This window comes from Equus caballus, chromosome 24 (genome assembly GCF_041296265.1).
Source record: "Equus caballus isolate H_3958 breed thoroughbred chromosome 24, TB-T2T, whole genome shotgun sequence".
Lineage (NCBI taxonomy): Eukaryota > Metazoa > Chordata > Mammalia > Perissodactyla > Equidae > Equus > Equus caballus.
This window is the reverse complement of record NC_091707.1, coordinates 18,766,466-18,792,395: the sequence shown is the minus strand read 5'-3', so window position 1 is coordinate 18,792,395 and position 25,930 is coordinate 18,766,466. Positions and strand designations below refer to the sequence as shown.

At 41.0% G+C, this 25,930-nt stretch overlaps 1 protein-coding gene across 3 annotated transcripts in view; it reads left to right on the top strand.

The window, feature by feature from the left end:
- ARMH4 (armadillo like helical domain containing 4) overlaps nucleotides 1–25,930 on the top strand; it is a 166,000-nt gene that overhangs the window by 32,961 nt on the left and 107,109 nt on the right. For 2 of the 3 annotated variants that reach the window (XM_070249808.1, XM_070249809.1), the window contains 2 exons: nucleotides 18,877–20,290; nucleotides 25,256–25,507. In XM_070249808.1, the coding sequence (XP_070105909.1) occupies nucleotides 18,934–20,290; nucleotides 25,256–25,507 (1,609 nt within the window). In that variant the 5' untranslated portion in view covers nucleotides 18,877–18,933. Of the gene's footprint in view, nucleotides 1–10,043; nucleotides 10,168–18,876; nucleotides 20,291–25,255; nucleotides 25,508–25,930 lie in introns of those variants that run through there. The other variant, XM_005605207.4, reaches the window with a different exon arrangement.

The window sequence follows — 25,930 nt, the reverse complement described above, 5'->3', positions numbered from 1 at the left end:
GGGATATAAATGGGGAAGACACAGGCTGGGCGAGGTTGTGTTAGTTTTTTATTGTTGTGTAACAAAATATCACAATTTAGTGGCTTAAAACAACACACGTTTCTTAGTTCGCAGTTCTGTAGGTCAGAAGTCCAGGCCCGGTGTGGCTGAGTTCTCCACTCAGGGTATCACAAGGCAAAAATTAAGGTGTCAGTTGGGCTGTGTTCCTTTAGGAACCTCAGGGTCCTCTTTCAAGCTCACATTGTTGTTGGAAGAATTCAGTTCCTTGTGGTTGTAGAATTGAGGCTCCCATTTTCTTGCTGGCTGTTGGGAGAGGCCACTCTCAGCAGCTAGAAGACACCTGTGGTTCCTTGACACATGGCCCCACCATGGCCCCTCTGACTTCTTTGTCTCTAACCTGGGATTCGGATTAAAGGACTCGTGATTAGACCAGGCCCTCCCAGATAATCTCTCTATTTTAAAGTCAACTGATTTGGAACCTTAATTGCATCTTCAAAATTCCTTCACAGCAGCACCTAGGTCAGAATTTGATTGAATAACTGGGAGAAGGTGTGTGAACATCAAGGGCCAGGAATCTTTGGGGCTGTCTTAGAATTCTTCCTTTCACAGGGGAATTCAGGCTGGAGGGACACAGGAAGGAAGATAAAGTCTAGTGGGGAGAGATGCAAGCTAAGGCTCTTGCAGGCAGTGGGGATACAAGCTGGGAGAGATACAGGCTGGGGTGATTACTGGTTGGAGAGTGATACAGGTTGGCAGGGAATATGTTGAGGGTATGTGGTTTGGGGAGGATACAGGCTAGGAGGATAAAAGCTGAGAGGGATGCAGGTTGGGGAGTGGTACAAACTGAGAGCGAATGTAGGCAGGGGCATAATGCAGGCTGAGGGGAAGATGGAAGCTGGAAAGTGATAGAGGCTGGAATGGGATGCAGGAGGTAGGCTTAGCACAGCACCAATGTAGAGACTGCTTGCCCGGGATGTAGCTATTCTGAACCTGAGAACTATGACAGAGGTGTGCCCAGGAGTGATGGGGACCTGAAGAAGGGGTCTCAGCCCAGCCTAGGTCATCAGTGACAGTTTCCTGGAGGCGATGCTCAAGGTAAGTCCCGAAGACAAGTAAGCATCCTTAGCCAGCTACTGAAGAAAGGTGAGACAAGAGTTCAGGTCAGTGAATATGAGCCGGGGGTACTGACGTGTCAACATAGATGGCAATGCTTAGCTGTAGAGCTGTATCTTTGATTAAGCCATTAAATATGTTTCTCTCCCTTTGAAACAGGGTCATGCCTCTGAAGACAGCCCTTTGTATGAGAGGAAAAGTCTTGGACTACAAATCCAGAGGCATGAGTTCCTATGGGCTTTGCCCTGGCATTGGGCAATCTCTTGCAGTCTCAGTGTCTCATTTGATAAATAAGGAAATAGGGACAAAAATACACCTCTAAAACATCTGATAAATGTACATCTCATAATATGTTTTGAGATCCCTAAATCAGATAAATATATTGTGTCCCTCATAGGCCAGATAGTGTTACATTTTCAACCTATTTTCAGCTATGTAAGTGATGTAATTGGTTCTAGTTAAGTGCATTTTCATAAAATGCTAAATCATTTAAATAATAGCATAATCTCAACAAATTTAAAAACATTTTCTGCCTATTTAAGAATATTTTTGTTTGGGGAAAAAATCAGTGTTAATGAGAACTCTCAGTAGACATAGTCCAAATTACTTAAATTTGAGAGCCCTATTGATTAAATCTGCTTGGTGAAATTCCAAGAAAATGCTACAGAATTATGCCAAAACCACCATTCTAAAATCTATCCACAGAAAATTATTCTTTCCATCATAACTTGAAATTTAAACAGGAGGATAGCAATAGGGGTACTTTTGCTCTCAGAAAGTTCCTCAAGTGAAAAAAAGTCCAGTAATCATCAACTCAGGAAATACCTGCTTTATACCTGAAAATCAATACCTCATCAACTGGATCTGCACTCTGTTTCAAATAATAGTGTTTACTCAGCATGTAATGGGTGTTAAGGACACTGTGCTAAGTCCTTTCCACTTTGTCTCATTTAATCTTCCCAAGAATCCTAGGATATCAGAACTATTGTTATCTGATTTTGGAGCTAAAAGCACACTCTTGGCTCCTAAGCAATGCTTCTACTTATATTCTATAACACGTGTTTGCTCTCTTATCCTCAAAGGCTGAGAATCTCCCTGTGACCTACGCAGCAAGTTCTACTTGCTTCCACAAGGCACAGGCTCAAAGGCACATTCAGAATCTACCATTAGGAGAGCCACTTGGTAAAAAAGTTGCCACCTGTGGACTCTCTGGTCTGAAAATGGGCTTTTTTTGAGAGAAGGTCTTTCTCACACTCCCTGTCTAAATATGTCACTGTTCTGCTTCAACCAGGAAGGCTGTTAAAAATACTTGGAATGGCATGAGCACTGCACTAACCAATCAGAAGAGACCCCTGACTGTGCCAGGCATTGCCCATCCCTCTTTACTTCTGGATGGCAGGGAGGTGGTGGAGAAGTTGAGGCTGGGAAGGGGAGGGCCTGGGCAGGGCTTGGAGTAGCAACTTGGGATAATGGCTTTTCACCAGCTGATATGGAAGTGCCTCATTATTGTAACAACTAGTGTGACCGTACCAGCGTATAAAGTAAAACTCCACCTGGCCCAACCCCACGGGGCTTTCCAGAAGGAAGGGCACCTGTCAGGCATATCACTCCCAGTGCCCAACTGCACCTCCTCAAAGTTTCTACCCTCAAGGCTGCTCCTAAAGAAGGTGAGAAGAGGGAAAGAAGGAATCTGAGTCTCCTCTCTGTCCCTTCACTCAAGTGCCTTCTTTGTCCCTGGCATCTCCAGTCAGAAGTCCACCTTCTTCAACTGGAGAAGGAGGAGGAGCGTGGAGGTAACTGTCTTTGCCTTCATTTCCTTCTCTGCGATGGGGAAAATGTTGATATCTTCTCATATTTTTATTTCTTCCATATCTTTATCATCTTCTTTAGATGCCCTTCATGTCTGCCACATTTCCTTCTGGAGGGAAGGGAGGGGAGGGGAGGCCAGTTGTTTATGTTTTTGCCTTGGGCAAAAGCATGGGCCTGTAAAACTGCTCACGAACAAGTAACGCATTGCGCCATGTGGGATTTAGTTATAGTCCTCAAGGCTGCCCCAAACACAGCAGCACACTGGGACTCAGACAGATCAAAGAGGATAGGGCCAAAGTTCTCAGGCCTGCATTTTCAAAACAAGGAACAACGTACGCCCTGGAGAAGACATTAAATTTCAAAAGCGACAGTATGGCCTCTAGGAAGCAAGTTGGGGCCGGCCGGGTGGTGCAGTGGTTAAGTTCACACCTTCTGCTTCTGCGGCCTGGGGTTCACCAGTTTGGATCCTGGGTGCAGACCTACATACTGCTTGACAAGCCATGCTGTGGCAGACGTCTCACATATAGAGGAAGATGGGCACAGATGTTAGCTCAGGTCCAGTCTTCCTCAGCAAAAAGAGGAGGATTGGCAGCAGATGTTAGCTCAGGGTTAATCTTACTTAAAAAAAAAAAAAAGAATCTAGCAAGCAAGTAGAAATATGAGAAAAAAACAAAGGAACAGAATTTAAGGAAAAATGGAGTCTAACAGGGAAAAAAGTTTTGCTTTTCGATGAAAGCAGAAAATGATCTGAGTGAAAAGTGCTCATCCATGTAAGATGACGGCTGAGAACAATGTCATAAAATGAACATTAGCTGGCAGTGTAAGTGCCTAAAATGCCTTTTACAAAGAGAGAAATGGAAGAAAAACAAAAGATGTCACTATGCCTGAAAACCACTTATAGAAACCTTCTAAAAGCAAAAAGAAAAGAAGGAACCTCACACGATCATGCCATTTATCTTTACTGGGGATCTTTGGGAGATAAATTCATTTCTTTTGTGGTGATGCCTCACACTTTAGGCCAGTCCAAAAGTAAGGAATTTTCTCTGTATGAGACTTATTTTCAATCATTCTCATTCTGAAGGAAGTTTTCTTCCCTTTGGCTATTTTTGCAAACAAGTTACCAAGGAATTGCTTTGAACTGATTCCGCAAAATGCATCTTTTATGTCTACTTTGTATTGTAGGTCTTGACAAAGAATAAATAAAACAAAACATATTGCTCTGGCTATTTCAAAGGGTTTGGGCCTGAATGGAATATGAATTCTGCCTTCAGCTTGAAGCAATTTATTTTCTTTTTTGTCTTGCACTCAGGGTGCTTGTTCTTGTGAAACTCCTCTTTAAATGAATGTGAACTTTACCAATTAAAAAGATTGCAGACTTGTGGTTAGAAGGGTACTTCAAATATCAATTGGCCTAGTCCTTTGGGTACAAATAGGACACATGCATGCATGGACTAACCCCTTCTCGTAGGATAACAACAATGAAATCGTGGCTCTCAGAGCCATGCACATTGGAATATATCTTCCCAATCGGTATGAGACTAACAAATTTCATTCTGAAGCTGGTCAAACTTCTTTTAGATGTTAGTAGTCGTCAGTTCATGATTCATAGTTGTAAAATGATGAGCATTACTGTGTTTATTTTGTAATAAGCGTATAGCCATGGTAAGCCAACAAATACTTTTTGAACAGCTGCTCTATTGAGGCGCTGCTGTAGGTGATGTGGGAAATCTGAGACTATATAAAACACACGGTCTGAATTCAAAGAGCTTACAATTTGGGGTGGCGGGGGGAGATGGTTACATAACACATGTACTAACTATTTTAAGATACGGACTTTCCACATAGGCTTTATCAGATGGTTCCTCTCTGTAGTAGAATCATGAAAAAAGCTGATGAAAATCAGTACCACTTTTAGATGGTTAAGAAGCATATGAGGAAATTTTATATTACGTATTATTGATAATGTTTACGTGTGTATAACCTTTTCCTCTCAACTATATTTAAGATTTGTGAGGAAAGTTGAGTTCAATTATATATCTGTGATACACCACATACTTTCCACAAAACAGAAACACTTGTTGATTGATTAACCATGGAGCTAAGCTCAATGCCAAAATAAATGCACAGCCCACATTACATGGTGCACTGCTCATTGCTTCATGACTGCGAGACATGAACTCAGCTCTGTTGTCATCTAACAGTTTGGCCAGAAGAATTAACCAAAATGTATAGGAACAAGGAATTTAGCAGGAGGTTGAGTGCTGCACTGAAGGAAAGTCTTTTCTTTTGGCACTGATGTCCATGGCATACTTAAACCTTGGTAAACCAATGTTCAAACTGTTGGTATTATTCTGGTTATGAGCCCCGAGTGCATCTTCATTGTAATGGTATTGATACTCCGTTGATAGTATCCTGTTCTCTGCCTTTGCTGTCAATGTGCTGCGGATTGAATATACTCATGTGTATCCTGAATGTGATATTAGTACTTGAATCACATATTTGTTATTTTTTTAAATTTTATTCTGGTCATATTGGTTTATAACATTGTGTAATTTCAGGTGTACATTATTATACATCAGTTTCTGTGTAGACTGCATCATGCTCACCACCAATAGTCTAGTTTTTATCTGTCACCATACACACGTGCCCCTTTACCCCTTTCACCCCCTCCCCTGTCACCCCCTTCTGTGTCACCCCTAATCTGTGCTCTTTATTCATGTGTTTGTTTGTCTTCCACATACGAATGAAATCATACAGTGTTTGTCTTTCTCTGTCTGGCTTATTTTGCTTAACATCATACCCTCAAGGTCCATCCATGTTGTTGCAAATGGGACAATTTTGTCTTCTTTTATGGCTGAGTAGTATTGAATCACGTTCTTTAAAAGTAAGAATAAGCAACATTTGTTGGAAGGCGGATAATAGTAACGCAGTTAGCTGCAGTAAATATATTTGGTAATTTTCCCATATTTACAACTATCCCCATAATTTCCTTGTTGAGTGAGCTCATGATGTTTCATCAGAAACCCACAACCCAGTCAGATTGAAATTCATCCTTTTTTTAGAAATCTCCAACAAAAGAGACTATATAACCTCTTCACTAATCTATTCCAGTCTCTAAGAGCTTTCTCTGACAAGAGTGCTTCCTTGGGCCTGAGCTTTGCTGTTTCTGGTAAAGCCGTTTTCTTTAATTCTATCCTTGGTAGAGGCAGAGAAGAGTAAATGATCTTTCTCTGCAACATAGGCAGTAGATATGCATACCATTATGTCAATAATAAATATTTCATGCCCATTATTTAAGATAAGAAATCTATTAAAGTCATAGATTTATTTACCATTTGGCATATAAAAAAAGAGACAAGGCTGGAGATAGGACTCTTTTGTCTGACATAGTAAAAGACAATTCATATCTTGCCTAGAGTTATAGATGCCATTTTGAATATAGTTATTCATGATGACCAATTCATGATGATAATTTAGGATTACAAGGTGTATTCCACAGGAGACATTAGAACTTTTGTTCAAGACTCTTAAAAAGAATTTGTACAGGCAGTCTCACAAGGACATTATTTATGGCTGCAAAAAAAAAAAAAAAGGACAAGATTTCTTTCTTGTAAATGTTTTCACCCTTGACTTTATCTAAAAAGTTTCTTTTTAAACAGCTGTGCTGATTTGAAATTTTGTTTTGTACCTGCGTCAGTAGCCCTTTCCTCTCATATCTTGCTTTTTTGAGGCAATGGGCAAAATTGCATTTTTTAGAACTGAATCAGAAAGTTCAGAGCCTAAAGAAATCTTAATTAGATTTCTTAATTAGAGAATATAGAAAATAACAGATTTAAAAAGAAGGGAATGTAAATATAATATTCTGCTTCAACAATTATAACAGATTTCTTGGGGAGAGCAGACAAGCAAGAGGATTCACCTGGGTGTTTGCATAATAAGATCTAAATAACAAAGATAGAGAAATATAGTGGACTTGTGTTAACAGTTAAAAGCAACTACAGTGTATAAAAATTTGCTGTTCCAAAGCTTTGTTTAAGGAAAACCATTTTGTTATTGGATTTATTCTACCTACTTATTTTCCCAATAAACTGCATACTAAAGACATAATTTAGTACGAGGTAAAAATTCAAGCTCAGTAGTGCTGAAATAGGTCATTTGAAGTGTTCTGAGGGTTTTGAATGCAGTGAAAACTTCTATCAGAATTACTAAAACTGATTCTAACATCATTACCATTATTTATATCATCATCATCATAACTATCAAATATTTATTGAATACCCAGAATGAGGAGAGTCTACTAAGCAATTCTTACACCAGAGTGTGCTCCTGGGAATTTCAAGTTAAAAAATTAAAAGCAACCAGGATGTCTCCAACAGAAAATTAGAGGTGGAGAACATTGGGAGGTGCTGGAAAGCTCATGTTCATAAACTTTTAGGAAGGTCAGAAAGGAGAGACAATCTTTTGTACGGAAGGCTTAAATATCCAATTTGCCATTGACCCCCACTCTACCTATATAGTGCTCCTGTCCCCTCTCTCCATGGCCCGACCTCTTTGTTTGGTGCCTTGGGAGCCTATAAGAACAGCAAAATCCAAGGAGGGAGTTTTAGAGGGTTCAAAAATAAGGGGAGGAAAAAAAAATAGAGAGATGGAAAATCACTGACAGACAGAAAGTATTTTGAGGAGATTCCAGGTAAATTCAGCCTTCCAAGAAGATTTTTCTTCATGTGCCTCTTTCATTTCATTTTGTTCTGTTGCCTCACGTGCCTGTCGCTGGTGTAATTTCAAATGAAAACTAAACAAAACAAAGAAAACTGAAACAAAAAACATCCTCAGGACACAGTGGCACAGAGTCTGAGGAAGTCCTGCCAGTTGGATTTCAAGAGGTCTCATGTGAGCCCTTAGGTGGCACTTACCTTGGTGGTGTCAGCCCCCACTAGGGGTCTTGTTCTCACTTTTGCAAGACCAGAAACTCAATTTTTGTGTGCAATGGAAGTAGATCTGTTACAGACACACACAAGCCTGTTCACATGGACTCATTTCAGCAGTGCCTTATGGGCAATATACATGGGAAATCAAGCTGGCAGACAGTTACTTGGTACAGGGAATCAGAGTAAAGAGAATTAGCTGATACACTGTGAAACATTTCTACCCAATTTAGTGATAGCCTTACCAAGGATACCATAATGCTCACATCTGCGTTGCCAAGACTCTCCCCTCAGGCTGGCATTTGAATGGACGTTGTCCACTCCTGGCTCTTGGGGTTGGTTATCCTGTTCTTCACTGCATGTGACCAATTCCTTTCTGACACAGAGGCTTTTACCATCCAGGACCAAGTAATCACCTAATACTGCAAAGGTTACCAGATAAAATGCAAGATGCCCAGTTAAATAGAAATTTCAGATAAACGAAAAATAATTTTTAGCATAAGTGTGTCCCAAATATTGAGTGGAGATCCTCTGTGTTTAATCACTAAATCTGGCAACCCCCAAACTGCATTCCTGAGCTTCCTTGCTTATTCCTTGGTTGGAGTTTTGCACATTCTCAAACTCTTTTAATGCACACATACAATTTCTTGCTTTAGTCATAAAAGGTTAATAACATTCATTGTGTGTGGATGTACTGATTTGACTTTTAGAGTACAACTGTCCCTGCTTTACAATTTGTGTGGTGCTGGGGTGGATCTTATTATCACTGCCGTGTACGAACAGCAGCAGTTGAGATAAATTGCATTAATCAGAGCTGTTTAAAGCAATACAAACCATTTCAGGAAGGATAAAGGACTAGTATAAATGAGTTCCAACAAGATCACTTTACTTTAACTGCATAGCTGAAATAATTTGTACTGAGCAAAAGGGAAACAGGAATTCTACTCTGGGAGAAGGGTAATTGTGGAGTATGGAAAACTTTGAGTGTAAGGTAGGTCTGGGGAGTGGAGTTCCATAGTTGGGACTTAGAGTATTATGGGGTCTCTAAGGAGAATACTAGGATGCTAGAGAGGGATGCATAACAGGAGGGAGGAAGATGTCACAGAAACTTTGAGTATTTCAAGTTCTTGTGTAGGGCTGGCCCTAGAAGCAAGGGACGCTGGAATCCCTTTCTCCTGCTGTCTTCTATTCTTCTATTCTGCTTGGTCCTCTGGTCCAACCTGATTGATCACGTTGTTTTTTTATTAGTACTATTATTTACCTGCGTTTGTGTCAGGTAGACCTAATTTTGTGGTCTAGCTGGGAATTTCACCATACTGTGTAACATTGTTTTCATGAGCTGTGGTCTGAGTTTCAAATAACTGACTTAAATGTTAAAACACAACTTGGTCAGGCTGGGTATGGCTTATCCACCTGGTGGATGTTGAATTTAGGTAGAAGGCCTGGTCACAGTACAGTATATGACATGGTACTACATTGAATACACATCAAAAACAGATATAGATTCAATTCATTTCAATCTCATTCCATGCAACAACTATTTTTTGAGTACCTTTCTGGGGAACATAAAGATAAGGTCTTCTAAAGGGAAGTTACACAGCCATCAGCCACAACCTCCTCCCCTGTTAATACTTGCGTTTCAGGGTTAGTGGGTAGATTAAGCAGGTAATGAATGAAGCACCTAGCACTGTGCCTGGCAGGAGTAAGGGCTCAACAAACCGTGCTTCCTATCAGCACTTATTTTCAATTTCTTCTCGGAGTGATCGAGAAGGGAACACTGTGTAGGGCTACTTTATGGCGTCCTACTTAGGGGCCAGGCTAAGGCGTACAGTCTCCACGAGGAACATCCTGCAGCCTCCGACTTGTGCCCCTTGCCTTAACCAAGGACCAGAGAAATTCAGGCTCTCCTAGCGAAAAGGGTGCCTAGTCTGTGCTCCGCAGGCACTGAGGGAGAGTCGGCGCGGAAGCCCAGGGCTGTGAAGAGGGGCAGCAGGTCAGGGGGTCTCCGGAGGGGTTCCAGACCCCGGACTCGCCTCCCGACTCGGCGCCAGCGCCGGAGCAGAGGCGGGGAAGCGGACGCCGAGGGGCGTGGGGCGACGGCATCGGGTGTCAGTGCCGGCGGAGCCGGGGCGGGCGCATCTTCCTGCCGCCCAATCCCCAGCCGTAGTCGCGGCCTCATGAATAAGCAACAAAGCGAAGTACCCTCCCCCTGGCTCCCAGACCGGGGAGGGAGCCGCCACCGCTGCAGGGGCCGCCGCGGGGATGCAGAGCGCGGGCGCCGCCGCTCTCCTCCGCGCGCTGCTTGGCTGAAGGCGCACAGGTGAGAACGGGCCCGGCTGCTCCCGCTTGGGCGGCGGCGGCTGCAGACGGGGCGCCGGGACAGAGACTGAGCTGGAGCCCCGGGCAGCTTGGGGTCGCCCCGGGAGCGGTGAAGTCCGGGGAGCGCGGCAGCCCGGCGCGCGCCAGGCGTGCGTCCTGCGCCCCCGCTGGAACGCGGTGCTCCGGCGAGGGGTGCGTGGGGGCCGCTCCGGGCGCGCTCGGCGCGGTGCGCGGGCCTTGGTGGACTCGCCGCACTCCTCGCTCCAGCCCAGCCTCCGGGCTGCGCACCAGCGAGCGGGCCTTTGTGCTGGCGGAGCTTGCAGGGCTGGCTGCTTTTGTGTGGGCTTTTCTTTCTTCTCCCCCTCCCCTCCCAGTCTCACAGCGGTGATAGAGAAGTTCCCGAAGACTACGATTTGCTCCTTTCAAAGCGTTGATTTTAATGTCCCCGATGCCAGTCACTGCCCAGCAGCCGAGGAGCGAATGGGGGCCGCGGTGGCCACCGAAATGCGTTCTGCTACTTTGCAGAAAACAAACAGTTGAGTGTTTAGCGCGGAGATGTCACAGAACCTCCTTGCTCAGACCCTGACCAGTCGCCCAGGACACAGCAGGAGGGTGCTCCTTGGAAAGGTCACTTAATTGGAAAGAGGGCCTGCGGGTTAGACGCAGAGGTCAGGCTCTGCCTGAGACTCCAGTATGGTTGGGAGGTGCTGCCTGGAAGTGCCCAGATGTCGCATGTGCGTCCTGGTCACCGACAGAAGCCGACCTATGTAGATTCCAAACACGTACAGCCCTGGCTGGGGAGGAAGCGGCCAGGCGCACAAGATATAGCATCCTCAAGAGTTTGGAGTTCTCAAGGATGAGACATCTTTGCCTTCCCAAAGTGATCCCGAGGATCTGCCAGGATCTGGGTATCTCATTTCAGTGCAGAGCTGATGCGGAGGAGAGGAGAGAGGCTCCTTTAAATTGTCTGCCTTCTTTCTTTGGAAGTTTTAGTTAGAAACTTAAGGGGGAGCGGGAGTGGTTCACAAAACCGTCCATAGAGCTCTGAAAGATTCTATAGGGAGCAAAATGTGTGGTCAGAATTTGCATGCCTCCCTCTCCTTTTTGTGTATTTCTTTGATCACAAGTGATGTTTTTGGGCTCCAAGGAGTCTTGTTTAAGCCAAGCTCCTACAGAGTTGCTGACAGACTTCTCACTTGCCGGCAGGACTCCACTGTAGCATCTATTGAAAGACACTCAAAATCAGAGTGAGATTTCACAGTATCAGAACATTGCTACTTTTACACACAGTAGAGACTTAAGGGGTATGTCCTTACTCTTTCGAATAAGGTAGAGTTGTATTTGTGGTAATAATGAACCAGACACTTATGCAGCAGACTTGATGTTGATGGCGTTTATTCACAAAACTCCTGGGAGTCACCGAGTCTAAGGTAGCTACAGCAACAGAGCCTATTAGGGAGATGTGGATTCGTCTTTGTTTTTGTGGGAAGCTTCTTGCTATTATACTCTGGTGTGTCTTGCTAGACTATTCAATATCATAATTTGGTACTAGAGAAATAGTTGGATGCTAAATATAAGTATAGAATCAAAATGAGGAAGATGGGCTTACCTGTTATGGAAAATTTCCACTTTTCAACTAAAGGTGTACTTCACTCTTTATTCAGCAGATGTTTGCTTGAAAAATTGTGCATGGATTGCATTTTTGTTCATTGAATTTTGTTTATTCTCACATAGGGAAGCTGGCTGTTCAGAGAGGCAACCTGGGTTTAATTTCTGTAAAATGAAAACTTATCCCTTAATTAAGATGTGTGGTCAATCCTGTTTTTCCATATTGTTTACTTGGTGATTATAAGAAAAGTATCTGAATCAAGTTTCAGCTTGAAATGTTAGATATTATGTTTATTCCTTGAAATGCCTACCTGGGGATTACTTTCTCCTTACCTGCCAGCTAGTACTGTACTTAGAGATCTCCTCAAGTGCATAAGGTTTGTGAACCACAAAGAACAGAAATGAAGTGTCAGATTGGGTCCTTGAAGGGTACTGTAGGATGGATAGACAAGAGCTTCTTGACCAAGATTGATTAGGACAGGATTCTGCAAACATCAGATTACTCCCAGGTCACTTTGTCTACATGAGAAGCTGAAAGAGGGAACCCCATGGAAATATCTGGGGGAAAAAAGAATGTTATGGATGCTTCAAATTGCTCTCATTTCTGTAGTTTGAGGGAAATGCATGTCAGTACCACACTAACGTGTCTTAAATTGTATGATACTTAAAACTTTTTCTACAAACTATTTTCATGTCTGTTATCACTTTTTTTTTGTCTCTCTTTCACCCTTTGAAGAAAACAGAATGAGCACTTTATCTTCTCCATTTTGCAATGAGAAAACTGAGTTTCATTGATTTGCCCAAGGTCGAGCTGGAACTTGAAGCCAATTTTTAAATCTTGCGGTCCAGTTTCTTTTACTGTGGATAGGATGAGGCGTGAGGGGTGATAAGCACAGACGTCTCCATCTGTTTGCATTGCTAGACTGTAGAGAATAAAGCTGTGGGCTCAGTCTGTGGAACGTAGTTGAGGTCTGCACGGATGGTGAAGCACTTTGCTGGTAGTTGCCGGAGTGACCGTGTTGACCCCAGCCTACTTACCCTCTTCCCCGTCAGCACTGAGGCCGCCTTCCTCCTGGGGACCATGCTTTTCTTTGTGGTTACTCTGTCTTCCCTCCTTACACTGTGGTCGAACAGGCTGCTGAAAGGATCATCTGTCATTCCAGCTACTTAGTTTATGGTGAAGGATGACTGGGGCCGATGATCTTAAAGCCAATATGTCAGGCCAGTGACAGTTGTCAATAGCACAGTGGATCAGAAATGAGGTACCTTAATGCTCTGTGCCACAGCTGGGTTAATAGGGTCAGAGTCTTCGTAAGCTCAGTGTTAGACAAATGAAATAGTATTGGCAATGAGAACCTTAAGGATTAAAAAAAGAAAAGGTAAGACAATGACAGATTAATCACTAAGGATCAGGAATAGCACAAAATGGAAAGATTACTTAAAAACCAAGAAGGGAAGGAGTTTCTTTTCCCCTCATCAATCAAAAAATCACTAATTGGATTTTAAAGATGAGATGGTAATTGAGAAGCAGGTCGATCTGAAGCTCTGAGACCTGTCTCTTGTTACTGTTCATCTCGTTTTTTAAATGAAATAAACTCTGAAAATCTAAAATATAGCAGAAATGAGGATATGGAAGTTATTAGTATTGTTAAAATGACACATTGAATAAGCAGCCAAAATTGGTTAGGTAATGAACAAAATATATAATTAGACATGGATAGACTGAAATGTCATTAAAAATCTTACAATATAAAATGGAGACTCTGAATATTCTTTTTCTTAAGTGGTTGTTTCTGTTCACTTCGTGTCAACAATATTTATCGAACACCCCTATGTGCCTACCATTATTAGCAATGATATGCCAAACAAAGGAAGCTAACAGACCATGTTTGCGTGCAAAGAACACAGTCTTATTTGAGGTGACAAGACTTACAGTCATGACTCTTTGTGCCAGAGATGCTGGGAGAATGGTGGGCAGAGAATGGGCCGGAATTTTTGTGACAGTAGTTAGTAAACAAGAGGTGACCTGGGCTGCCAGGGTTTGGATAGCTGAGGTTGGGCAGAAGAAGGGAGCATTCTGGTGAGTGTGGTGTCATGAGCAAAACTTAGGAACTGGAAATGAGTGTAGCACATAAGAGGGCAATAGACCCACTGGTGATGAGGTTTGTTCTGGGCACTAGTGCTGTGGGGTGGATTTTAGATATGGGTTTGGCAGGTGTATGTCTGGGGACATTAAATGATGTGTTTTGGGAAGGCAGAGAGTTGTAGTGGCAAAGGCAGGGAACTTGAAGTCGGACAGAATTCACAAGTTCAAAAACAGACACACATAAGCAAGTTAATTATCCTCTATTCTGCCCGCTGGTGGCAGAAATGCAGTAAGCCTGCATTTCTGTAGAAGTATAAGCCTGTAATTTTCTCATGAAGAAAGTGGGGATAATGGTGGTATCTATCTCATTAGGTTGTTGTGAGCATTAAATAAGGTAATTTACTTAAGGCCCTTATAACACTTGGCATGTAGCATCTCCCAAATGGTAGCCATTTTTGATTGATTGTTGTCATTTTTATTCTTAAGAATAAACCATTTGGATTGTGCAGATGGATTGGAGAAGGAGTCCGAACAGGATCGTCAATTAAGAGGCAATAAAAATAATAACAATCCAGTGAGGTGACAGGAAGGGACAATTCCGAGAGAGATTATGAGGGAAGGATCCACAAAAGTTGTGAGTCTAAAATGTAAGGGAGAGAAGAATTCAAGATGATACCAGTTTAGATGGAGAAGCTTGTGGTTTGAGGTGGCATCCACGTAACTTCCAGTAGACAATGAAAATCTAAGATTTTCTTCCTGAGCTTTCTTTCTGAAACCCCACACCAGCTATTGACGGTATTTGTGTTTATCTCAAGAAAAGGAAAATACCAGGCAGATTATCCCCAGTTTTTTGGCATCCTCTGCAGGCCTCCTCTGCAGGCCTCCTGTGTCCTGAGTACTCTTAGGGCCAGGCTCACATTCCTTATATTTTGTACATGGAACTCAATTTACTTTGAAAAAAGTAGCTGTGTCACTGATGAGAATGTTTTAACATGCCGGTTCCCTTTTGGTAACACACTGAACAATAGCAGTATACATCTTAGTTGTCTGAGTGTTTAAAAACACTTGATTGTTAAGTCTAACAAAATGGCTAAGGCTGTATTTTTTATGTTGTCTTTCATTTGTCTTTGAAACTCGAATATGCCTAGGCTTGACAAAGAAACAGTGTCTGGACTGTCTCTACTTAAGATTGTCAGAGATATTGCTTGACAGAACCGCTTATCTGCCCACTGGTGGCAGAAATGCGGTAAATTGTTCCGAGGACTGTCGAGCTATTAGGACACCTTGATAGCGAATGATGGACAAAGTGCTACTGACTTGTTCTGAAAGGGCTGCTTTTTAAGCTATTACAAGCTAATATCCACTATCAGTTAGCAATTTGGCTGGAGTTGATTTATCTGAATTAATTCGCACTGACTGATATAGTGGAAGGAAAGCAGCATCCAGAGTCACAGTGTGAAGGAAAAGTTAAAGAAATGTGCTTTTGTTTGTTAAATATTCTTATGATTGAGTTAATTTAAGATAATTAAGACACAGAATGCTAACAAGCAATGCAACCCCCCCCCCCCCCCCACCCCAGCAAAGCAGGCTGCAGACCTTTGTCTGTGTGTTCAGCCAGCATTCACTGAACATTTCCTCTGTGCCAGGCGCTTTGCCAGGGAGGGGATACGGTGTCGAGGAAAAAAGAAAAGGCCTATAGCTCTCAAAATATGATTGCAGATGGTTAGTTGGGCTTAGAAGTATTGTCATTGAATTGACAAGGGTCAGTCTTTTCCTGTTTATTCTCTAACACCATGCAACTCCAATGGGGGGATGGCCAACTTGTGGGGGTGGCGATATGAACCTGTACTGTGCTTTGAAAGATGGAGAAAGACCTGGAACTTGAAGGTCATCTGCCAGTTTATCTGAATAGCAGACGTGTTCCCTGCTGCCGTTCCCCCAGGCTGTCTTTTCTCCTTCTTTTAAAGTTCAGGCGTTGCTCTGAATAGTGGGGAGAAGGAGCATATGGCCGCAGTACACAGACATGGATTAGTCTTGCAGCTCACCCCCACTTTTTCTGTTGTAATTGGATTTAGAAAGCAGGTGGCCGACACTTAGTTACAGAAGGAAAGTCTTTCAGAGCCATGGCAGAATCTCCTTCACACAAAAATTCTAAAGCTCAAGATCTAGATGAAAATAAAATGTTGAGGGAAAATTCTGTTTTGGAAAGGCAATTGAGGTTGTATTAAATCTTTATCACTTGCCCCCCATCTGTTTGTTCAAATTCTCCTCTCAGTACATGTGACTCCAGAACATATAAATAAAATGTGAAGCATTTGTTCAGTCATTTGGGTGCTTTCCCTACTTGATGGCAAAATTGTGGGAATATGAAAACATTTGTATTTTTTTTAATGATATACGTAAAACATGAGAATAGAATCATGGAGGTAGAAGGAATTTCAAACATTATTTTGTTTAACTCCTCATTTTGTCAAAGGAGAAACTGAGGCCATTTTCCCAGTGTCACATAGCAAGTTTTAACAACAGTAAGGCTGGGATTCAGGACTCGTTTTTCTGACGCCAGTCAACGTGCCTCTAAACTCTACTGCCACTCATGATGACCTGTTCTTTTCGGGTTTTTATCCAGAAGCACGGGATCATGTAGACCAGGCTTTTAGGCCACACTCTCCATCTTCTGGGATGTTTAGTAAGATTTCGTTGAATGAGAAAAATATTTATTCAGGAAAGGGCAGCTGTCTGAACAGATCAGCAATGAACCAGAGAGTTCTGTAGCTTGTATGTGTCTTCGGCTATATAGAGTTTCATAGTTCAACTTGTCTGCACAGAAATCCAAGGTGTAGTTTCATATATTTTTGTTTTCAGGAAGGAAAATAGAGGCAACAGGCCAAATACTGTTACCAAATCTATTACCTGGCTATGAGCTAGGATGCTTCTTGGCTCATCTAAAGTATAGAGATAACTAATGTCCAGAGCGTTGACATGCCTTGGCATATGCTATTCCCTCTTCAAATATCTTTCGCATAGTCTCTTCTTTTAAAACAATACTAGCTACCTGTAAGTAATTTAATATTTAAATAGAATTGTTCCTAACCCGCATCCTACATTTGGGGAAATTGAGCATCCCTCTCATTGTCTCTGAGGATTCTTGGGGGCGAGGGGCTTGTTATTTCTCCTAGTTGCCTCTGGCTTCAGTTTTCCTCTGCTACTGAGTTTATGCTCCCTGGTGTGCTCTTCCTTTTTGGCACATGGCACCTCATGATGTCATGCCATTCCTGTATTCTCCCAAGTACTGTGGGTTCAAGATTTCTGTGTAACAATTTACCCTCACCTCAGTGGCAGTAAATTTTTATTATTTCATCCCATCTCTGTGCGTTAGGAATTTGGGAGTAGCTAGCTGGGTGGTTCTGGCTCAAGGGCTCTCAAGAAGCTGCGGTCAAGATGTCAGCTGGGGCTGCATCATCTGGAGGCTTGCCTGGGACTGGAGAACCTGCTTCCATGATGATGTGTTCATGTGGTGTTGCTAGTCGGCAAGAGGCCTCAGCATCAAATCCATGGGTTCCTCTTTTCTCATGTAGAAAAATTCAGCCTTCTTTTTCTCTTCTGCCATCTGAGACCAGGGACTTGACCTTTCTCTGTCTCAAAAGAATCTGTGAGACTAAATGGGATAATTTGTGGAAGCTTTGAACTCCTTAAGGGGAGAGGGCCCTATGAAAATGTAAATTTTTGTATTTTATGGTGCACAACACATGCTTGATCCAGATAGTTTAATGATTAGATGTGAAAGAAAGAAAAAAGTATAACTTTTGTAAAGATAAGGTTTTTATTTTAGAATTTTAATTTCCAGGTTTAATTTTCCAGAAAACCTGCAGTATCTGAGAAATTTCTGATGATGGGAAAAGATAGAACCCTACTCAGCAAAATAGATAAAAAGAACTAAAACTCTTAAGTTTGGAGGAAAATCAACAGTTTCGATATAGTTTTAGTTGTAATGAGAGTAAGAGTAGTTTTTAAAAAATACGATGACTCTTAATCTTACAATAATGTGTATTCAATAAAGATTGACAACTTAAAAATATATTTAGGTTCTCTCCAAAAGATTTTTTCTAGGAATACACTTGTGTACATTTTTTAGCTCTTTTACCTTCTAGGTAAAAATTAGAAAAATCCTTAAATTTTGAAACATGAAGCTTTTGCCTATAATTCTTTTTTTTGAGGAAGATTAGCCCTGAGCTAACTGCTGCCAATCCTCCTCTTTTTACTGAGGAAGGCTGGCCCTGAGTTAACATCTGTGCCCATCATCCTCTACTTTATATGTGGGATGCCTACCACAGCATGGCTTTTGCCAAGCGGTGCCATGTCCGCACCCGGGATCCGAACTGGCAAACCCCGGGCCACCAAAGCAGAACGTGAGCACTTAAGCGCTGCGCCACCGGGCTGGCCCCTGCCTATAATTCTTATAGTTGTTGCAGAGAAAAGAAATAATTTAAGCATTTTAAAGACAAATTTAATTGAAAATCAATTGTATACTTTTGAAAACTCTTGACTATAACTGGTATTTAGTATTTTATGATGATATTTAATAAGTTTTAAAATACACTTAGATTCTTTGAATGTAATGTAAGTAAATGTAAAATTCACTTTCTATTCTCTGGACATGTTGCCATTTCTGCGGTCATTTGACTACATGGTTAGTAGAGGAATTTGGGGATAATATTGCAAATGTGACTTCAAGGGTAGTTTATTTCAAGTAGGTATTTAAGAAATAATGAACTTGGTACTTGAACTGTGTGTACCTTTTTCTAGAGAGCTTCAAGTTAAATCAGCTGCGGAATTCAGCAGGGAAAAATGAACTGGGTTATCCATTTCTCAAAGGTACAAAGAAATAGAACAGCCCTCTCTTACGTACTATCTCTGAGCATGAAGTCAAGGAGACCATTTTACTTGTGGTTTAATTTAAAGGGACTTATTTACAAAATATATTCATATGACAGTTTGATATGCTTTATTTTTCTGCAGGACTCAATTACTGGAATTGTCAACTCTGCCAATTTATGTGCACATTTCTCTTCCACTATGAGCAGACCAATCGTATGGCACATTTTTCTAGCTTTCTGTAGCTTTCTACTTCTGAACTTTGCCGCACAATGTCTGGCCTTCCCCAAAGTGGAAAGAAGGGAGGTAGCACATGCTCATGCAGAAAAAGAGCAGTCTGAGAGGATGAACGCAGATGACCTAGAAAATAACTTTGTTACTTCAAAGCGCACTCCCCAATTGGTGGTCTCTGAAGATCCAATGATAGTGTTAGTGGGACCATCAGCAACATCATTAAATAAAGAGTTCCCTATTAACAAAGAAACCCATCCTGTACAAGCTGGGTTTGTGCAGCCTAATAGCCATGGTGTTTACACTGCTACTGAGCCAGTGGTCCCAGCAGGGGAAGCAGTATTTGGTTCCAGCCAGCCAGAGAGAACGTCTCCTGAAAGCCAGCTTTCTAAGGCCGTGTTAACCAACCCTGTCACTGCAACGGCTTCTCTGAAGACTGATGAGAAGGAGGAGCCCTTCAGTAGTGCCAACCTTCAGCCCATTGTGGAAGGGAACACAGAAGCAGAACAAGGTTTTCTGAAGTATGTGGATAATCAATTGTTTGCAACTGAAAGTCAGGAAGAAGTTAGTCTAGGACATTTACCCTATGTGAATACTAAAGAAATGCTATTCAATCCAAGGACTGAGAAATTTGAAGCAGACACAGAACATAGGACAACTTCTTTTCCTGGAGCTGAGCCCACGACAGGCGCTGAGCCTGGAAGTCTCATGCCTGATAGGGAGAAGCCTTCGCAGATGACAGCTGATGATACCCAGGCTCCTGCCACCAAGCACTGGCTTTCAACCTCCAAGTATACCCTGAGTGTTGAGCCAGACACTGACAGCCTGCTGGGAGCCCCGGAAGTCACGGTGAGTGTCAGCACAGCGGTTCCAGCAGCCTTGGTCATAAGTGATGAGTGGGATGACACCAAATTAGAGAGTGTAAGCCAGATAAAGACCCCAAAGCTTGGAGACAATACAGAGACTCAGGTGAGAATGGACACATCTCAGACAGCCCAAGTAACTGTGGAAGGTATGGAAGAGGGCGAACCTTTGACAGAGGCTGCAGAGGTGGCTCTGGGGCTGCCTGAAGGGGAAACACACATGGGGACAGCCCTGCTAATAGCACGTGGGGATGAGAGAGCATCTTCCTTCACCGATCAAAGTTCCTTCACTCCCACGAGTCTGATGGAAGATGTGAAAGTCTCTGTTGTGAACCTGTTCCAAAATACTGCAGACTTCATGGAGTCCACCCAGGAAAACAATGCCATGTTTTTCTTAGAGACCACTGTTTCCATCTCAGAATATGAATCTGAGGCCTATCAACCATTGGGAAATACATTTAAAGGTAAAAGAAAGAAAGAAAAAGATAAACAAGCTTTGTTTAATTTGAAATGTTTCAATTTTTTTTATTATTAATTTTTTAATTGAGATATAATTGACATATAACATTGTATGAGTTTTAGGTGTTGTTTTATTTTTTTTTTTGTTTTTTGTTTTTGCTGGGAAAGAGTCACTCTGAGCTAACATCTGTTGCCAATCTTCCTTTTTTTTTTTTTTCCCTCCCCAAAGCCCCAGTAAATAGTTGTATAGTCTAGTTGCAAATTCTTCTAGTTCTTCTATGTGAGCCACCACCACAGCATGGCTACTGACAGATGAGTGGTGTGGTTTTGTGCCGAGAAACCGACCCTGGATCACTGAAGCAGAGCCCACCAAACTTTAACCTTGAGACCATCAGGGCTGGCTCTGGTCTATGTTTTTTTAACGTGACAATTTAGAAGTAGGTTATCTAAGTTTTAAGGAAAAGCAAAAGTAAACAAATAAAATATATGTTTTATATAAAAATTGTATCCAAGTATAATGCCTGCATATAGACCAGTGGTGTTCACCTGGGAACAATTTGTCCTCTCCTCCCCCCATCATTTGGTAATGTTTGGAGACATTTTTGGTTGTCACAACAGAGGGATGCTACTGGAATCTAGTGGGTAGAGGCCAAGGATGCTGTTAAACATCCTACAATGCATAGGACACCTCCCAACAACAAAGATTTATCTGAACCAAAATTCTAATAGCACTCATAAACCCTGATATAGACTGATATTTTTCAAACATTTTATTATGAAAATGTATAAATATACAGGAAGATGTGAAAGAATTAGCTATGCTATAAATGGTATAATGAACAATATAGGATGTTTATTTACACATTTTTGTAAAAAATACTCACATCCCTAATATTTCTTACCAAAAACTTTTAGGTAAGTATATATTTCATAGTATCAACCATATGAATTCTTTGACTTTGTTTACCCAAAAAGAAACTCATCTAGAAATAAGGACAAGAAAAAACCCAATACAGATAAATCCTCTGCTGGCTTGATTCTGCACTTTCTTCTTCCTCTTGGCCTTAACATCTGTGAATGTTATGAGCTGACAAGCCTTACATTTGTTGCTGATGGATTTTTTTTTTTAATATGTAGTTGGTCAGATAACAACATGGGGAAGGAAAGACAGCATAACGTGCATATGCCCCTTCCAAATTGTTTTGGAATAAGTACACTTGTTACTTCAGCTAAGTAGCCTAATTAATGGAAAACATCAAATTAGTAACATGTTTTATAAAGTGTTATTGAGATTGAATTAAAATGATGAAAGGTTGAATTTTACATGTCCAATTCATTTTTTTAAAGGCTGAAAGACCTAGTATACTGTAAGTTTTCATAGAAGCTTTCAGAAAATGTTTTGTAAGTTGGTTTTTAAATTCTATTAAGATGTTTGGATCTACGTGATCGTGAAGTCATTAGATATGACTGAACATGAAGTTTACTTGAGTTCTCCCTAACACGTTAAGATTTTCCTGGAGCACTAATTCCTGTAGTTCCAGATTATTCATTGCACAATTGAGTCCCTCCTGCTTATGTAGTAGATTAATAGAGCTTAAAAAGTAAAATGAATTTGTTAATAGTCTGACTATTGTTTTGAGTATTGAATATGCTCCTTACTTAGTCATAATTGCCTCACTTAACTACAGTCTTCTAACAGGCAACTTCTTTTTTTTTTGTTTTTGAGGAAGATTAGCCCTGAGCTAACATCTGCTGCCATTTGTCCTCTTTTTGCTGAGGAAGACTGGCCCTGAGCTAACATCTGTGCCCATCTTCCTCTACTTTATACGTGGGACACCTGCCACAGTATGGCTTGATAAGCAGTGCCGTGTCCGCACCAGGGATCTGAGCTGGCAAACCCTGGGCTGCCGAAGTGGAATGTGTGCACTTAACTGCTGTGCCACTGGGCCAGCCCCAGGCAACTTCTTTTTATTCTCAGGGCATAGCACAATATCTGGCACATAGTGTGTGTTCAATAAGTACTGGTTCAATGCATAAGTAAATGAGGAGAGAGAACCATTCAGACTGGAATTGTCCAGTTTGACTGCTTGCATTGTCCAAATTCATCAAAAAGCTTTGAAATGTTCTTTGTAGAGAGAAGAGCAGTCGAATAATTGATTTTGCTTTAATTGTTTTTGTCCTATAGAGTTAAAAAGAATGTGAAGGGGCCAGCCCCGTGGCTGAGCGGTTAAATTCGCATGCTCCACTTTGGCGGCCCAGGGTTTTACCTGTTTGGATCCTGGGCACAGACGTGGCACCGCTCATCAGGCCATGCTGGGGCAGCACCCCGCATAGCACAACCAGAAGGACCTACAACTAGAATGTACAGCTATGTTCTTGGGGGCTTGGGGAGAAGAAAAAAAAGAAGATAGGCAAAAGATGTTAGCTCAGGTGGCAATCTTAAAAAGAAAAAAAAGAATGTAAAAAATTAAGATTATTGACAACAGTGGTTAGAAAATGGCCAAAAAGCTTTCCTACCCATTTTCTGGTGATTATAAATATTTTTTCAGAAGTAAACAACTCAAATGCCAATCATTTTAGGGCCCAGGGAATACTTGGCCTTTATCTTCCTCAGGATCTGCAGTGATTTCTTGGTGTTCTGGGTATTATGACCAAATAAACATCCTGATTATAGTCAGTTCTCTGATTCAGCTTCTTTAGCTGGTTCGGTTCGAGATCAGGTTTTAAAAGTAACCTTATAATTATTATCATTTTTTTCTCTAAAGGAAGTAGGAAGAATGGGAGATGTGGAGAAATTTTGAATGTTATTTTAAAATTCCCATTACTATTTCTAGTTCTCACTCTTCTTTCTTTAACAGCAGTCACTTATTCAGAGTACTATGCCATTTTGATGTTTCTTGCCGTTTCATGAAACTATGACCATAGACTGTATATTTATTTTTACATATTTGTTCTCAAAAGTGTTCATTATGCTTTCAAAAATGAGGACAAGATGGAGAATACATACTGCTTAAAATGATAAAAGTATATATTATCTTTTTTATGGCAAGTAGAGCATTGTCCCGGGTGCTGGAGATACAAAAAGGGCAATGAATCCTGGCTCTCGAGATTTACAATCTTACTGGAGAAAGAAAAAATGTAAACAGTAGTACAAAGAACAAATATGAAGCCATGTGTGAGCCTTACCCTAACTCCATTGTCCGTAACTAATGTATCAGTCCATCAGATGTAAAAGTCTCTTCAATTCAAAAGAGAAAAATAGTCCAAATTGAATGGGGACCAAGAAAAGGGACTGCTTATACTGAAAAATGTACAAACACTATTTTAAAGCAAATGAATTGTTTCCAAGGAAAAATATTTTCAAGTAATTGAAGTACATGATGTCATTAGTAAACCTTTGAGAAAACCTTTTCAGCTATGCTTAGAATGTTATTTTTCGTTGTATAACTTACTGGCCTTGATAATATGCTATGTATCTAGAATTAGTATTTAAAAGAAGAGAGATAATAGGGTCTTCTACAAATTAAGTTTTAACAGTGGCTTAGAATTTGAAATTTCCAGCAGTCCCCTCCCTAAGATGGGAGCAATTATTGATCCTTGTAAATAGTCTTTAATAATGTATTTGAGGGGATTATAATGTTGTAAAGAAAGTGGACCTGTGATGGATAACATCACACCCCACAGGTCTATTTCATTTTCTTTCATGATCTAAAAGCAAATATAAATCTTTTACTGAGGCCACTCCAAGTTGTTCCTTGGGCAACAGTAAGATTTCCTTCTTTTCATGGCTGAATAATATTCCACTGCATAAATATATATTACATCCTCTTTATCCATCCATCCTTTGACGGGCATAGTTAGCACAGTGGTTAAGAGCACTAACCGTGTAACCTTAGGCAGTTTCCTTAGCTTTCCTAAACCTAAGTTATTCTGTAAAATGGGGTAATAATAGCTGATATTTATTGAATACTTACAAAGTACTGGGCGTGTACAAAGTGTTTTACATGTGTTACCTGATTCAATGGTTGTACTGACTCTGTGAGATAGATACTATTATTATTTCCATTTTACAGCTGAGGAATCTCATGGCCCAGAGATATTAAGTAACTTGTTTAAGGTCACACAGCTAGTAAGTGGCTGAGTCAGAATTCAGACCCAGGCAAATTGGCTCTAGAGCCTGCATTCTTGAAACTATGATATACAGCTCCCATAGAATGATATTAGTACCTATCTCCCCTTAGTATGAAGGGGAGGATAAAATGAGATCAAGCCTACCACGCACTTAGCAGTGTGTATGTATGGCGTGTAATAGAAGCTCAGTAAACATTAGTTATTGTAAATATTAGTTCTTTAAAATGCTAACTTCCCTTTTCTCTCAGAAATGCAAATGTGAAAATTAATATGTACAAATGCTTCTGAGAATTTTTCAGTGTAATTTAGTTCTGTATAATTTGTTTCTTAACAGACTGATTATGTTGATATTCAAATGTACTTAAAAGGGAACTCAGCTCTTGATCTTTCTACTTCGTTTTGGATTTTATTTTAGGCTTTTTATATTGACTTCTTTATCTCTATCTTAGATTGATTCACCACTCCTGAAAGCAGCTGAAAACATTTTTTTTGTATTGAAGTGCAGTTGACATGCAACGTTCTGTTAGTTTCAGGGGTACAACATAATGCCTGGATATATGTGTACATAGCAAAATAATCAGCACCATGAGTCTAGTTAACGTCAAGGCCACACATAGTTATACATTTTTTTTGTTTGTAATGAGAACTTTCAAGATCCGTTCTTTCAGCAACTTTCAAATATGCAATATAGTATTAACTATAGTCACCATGCTGTACTGAAAATATTTGTTTATCCCTGAAATAGCTATCTGTTTTTTTTGTCAATTTATTAATTATCTAGTGACTTTTTAAGAAATAGGGATTTGTTCTATTTTAAAATGTTGTTTTCCCTCTTTGAGATGTCATCACTCAAGAGATGACAACAGCTGTTCAAGAAGCAGAAGCCACTTTACCATTGGTGACACCAGAGCAGCAGGTTTCTACCCTCGAGGCTACCAGAGGAGACGGTGAGGCTGAGGAGGAAGAGGCCCCCTCTGCTGTGTCTCATGTTGCTGGTGTCACTCAGCTGTCGAGAAGATGGGAGCCTCTGGCCACTGTGGTTTCAACTACAGCGACACCTCTGTCTTTCCAAGTTCCTCCTTCTGTGGAAGGTCTGTAAGGGAGGGAATTGCACTCAGTGCTGTGGGGGTGGATCTTTCTGGGTTGATAGGAATAGATGAGGGAGGCAGCTGGCCTTGTCACCAGCTCCAGCTCTTACTCTTTGACTTGATTTTTGAGGGTAGTTTTTGGCATATTTTTAAATACATTATTGTTAAATTTTCTACCTTTGGTAGTAAATTATATAAAATCTTGCAAAATCCATAATATTGTCGGTATAATAAATGGGAGATTAAAATTTAAAAACAAAGTTCTGATTTGAGACAATGTATTTTCCCTGACGATAAAATGTTTGCCTTGGGTAGCTGGATTGATGCAATATGGGAATGGGGAGCTGGTCTGAGTGCCAGAATTACAGTATATAAGATATTGGTTTCATTAATCATTTCTTCCTTAAAAAGTAAAAGCATATGTAT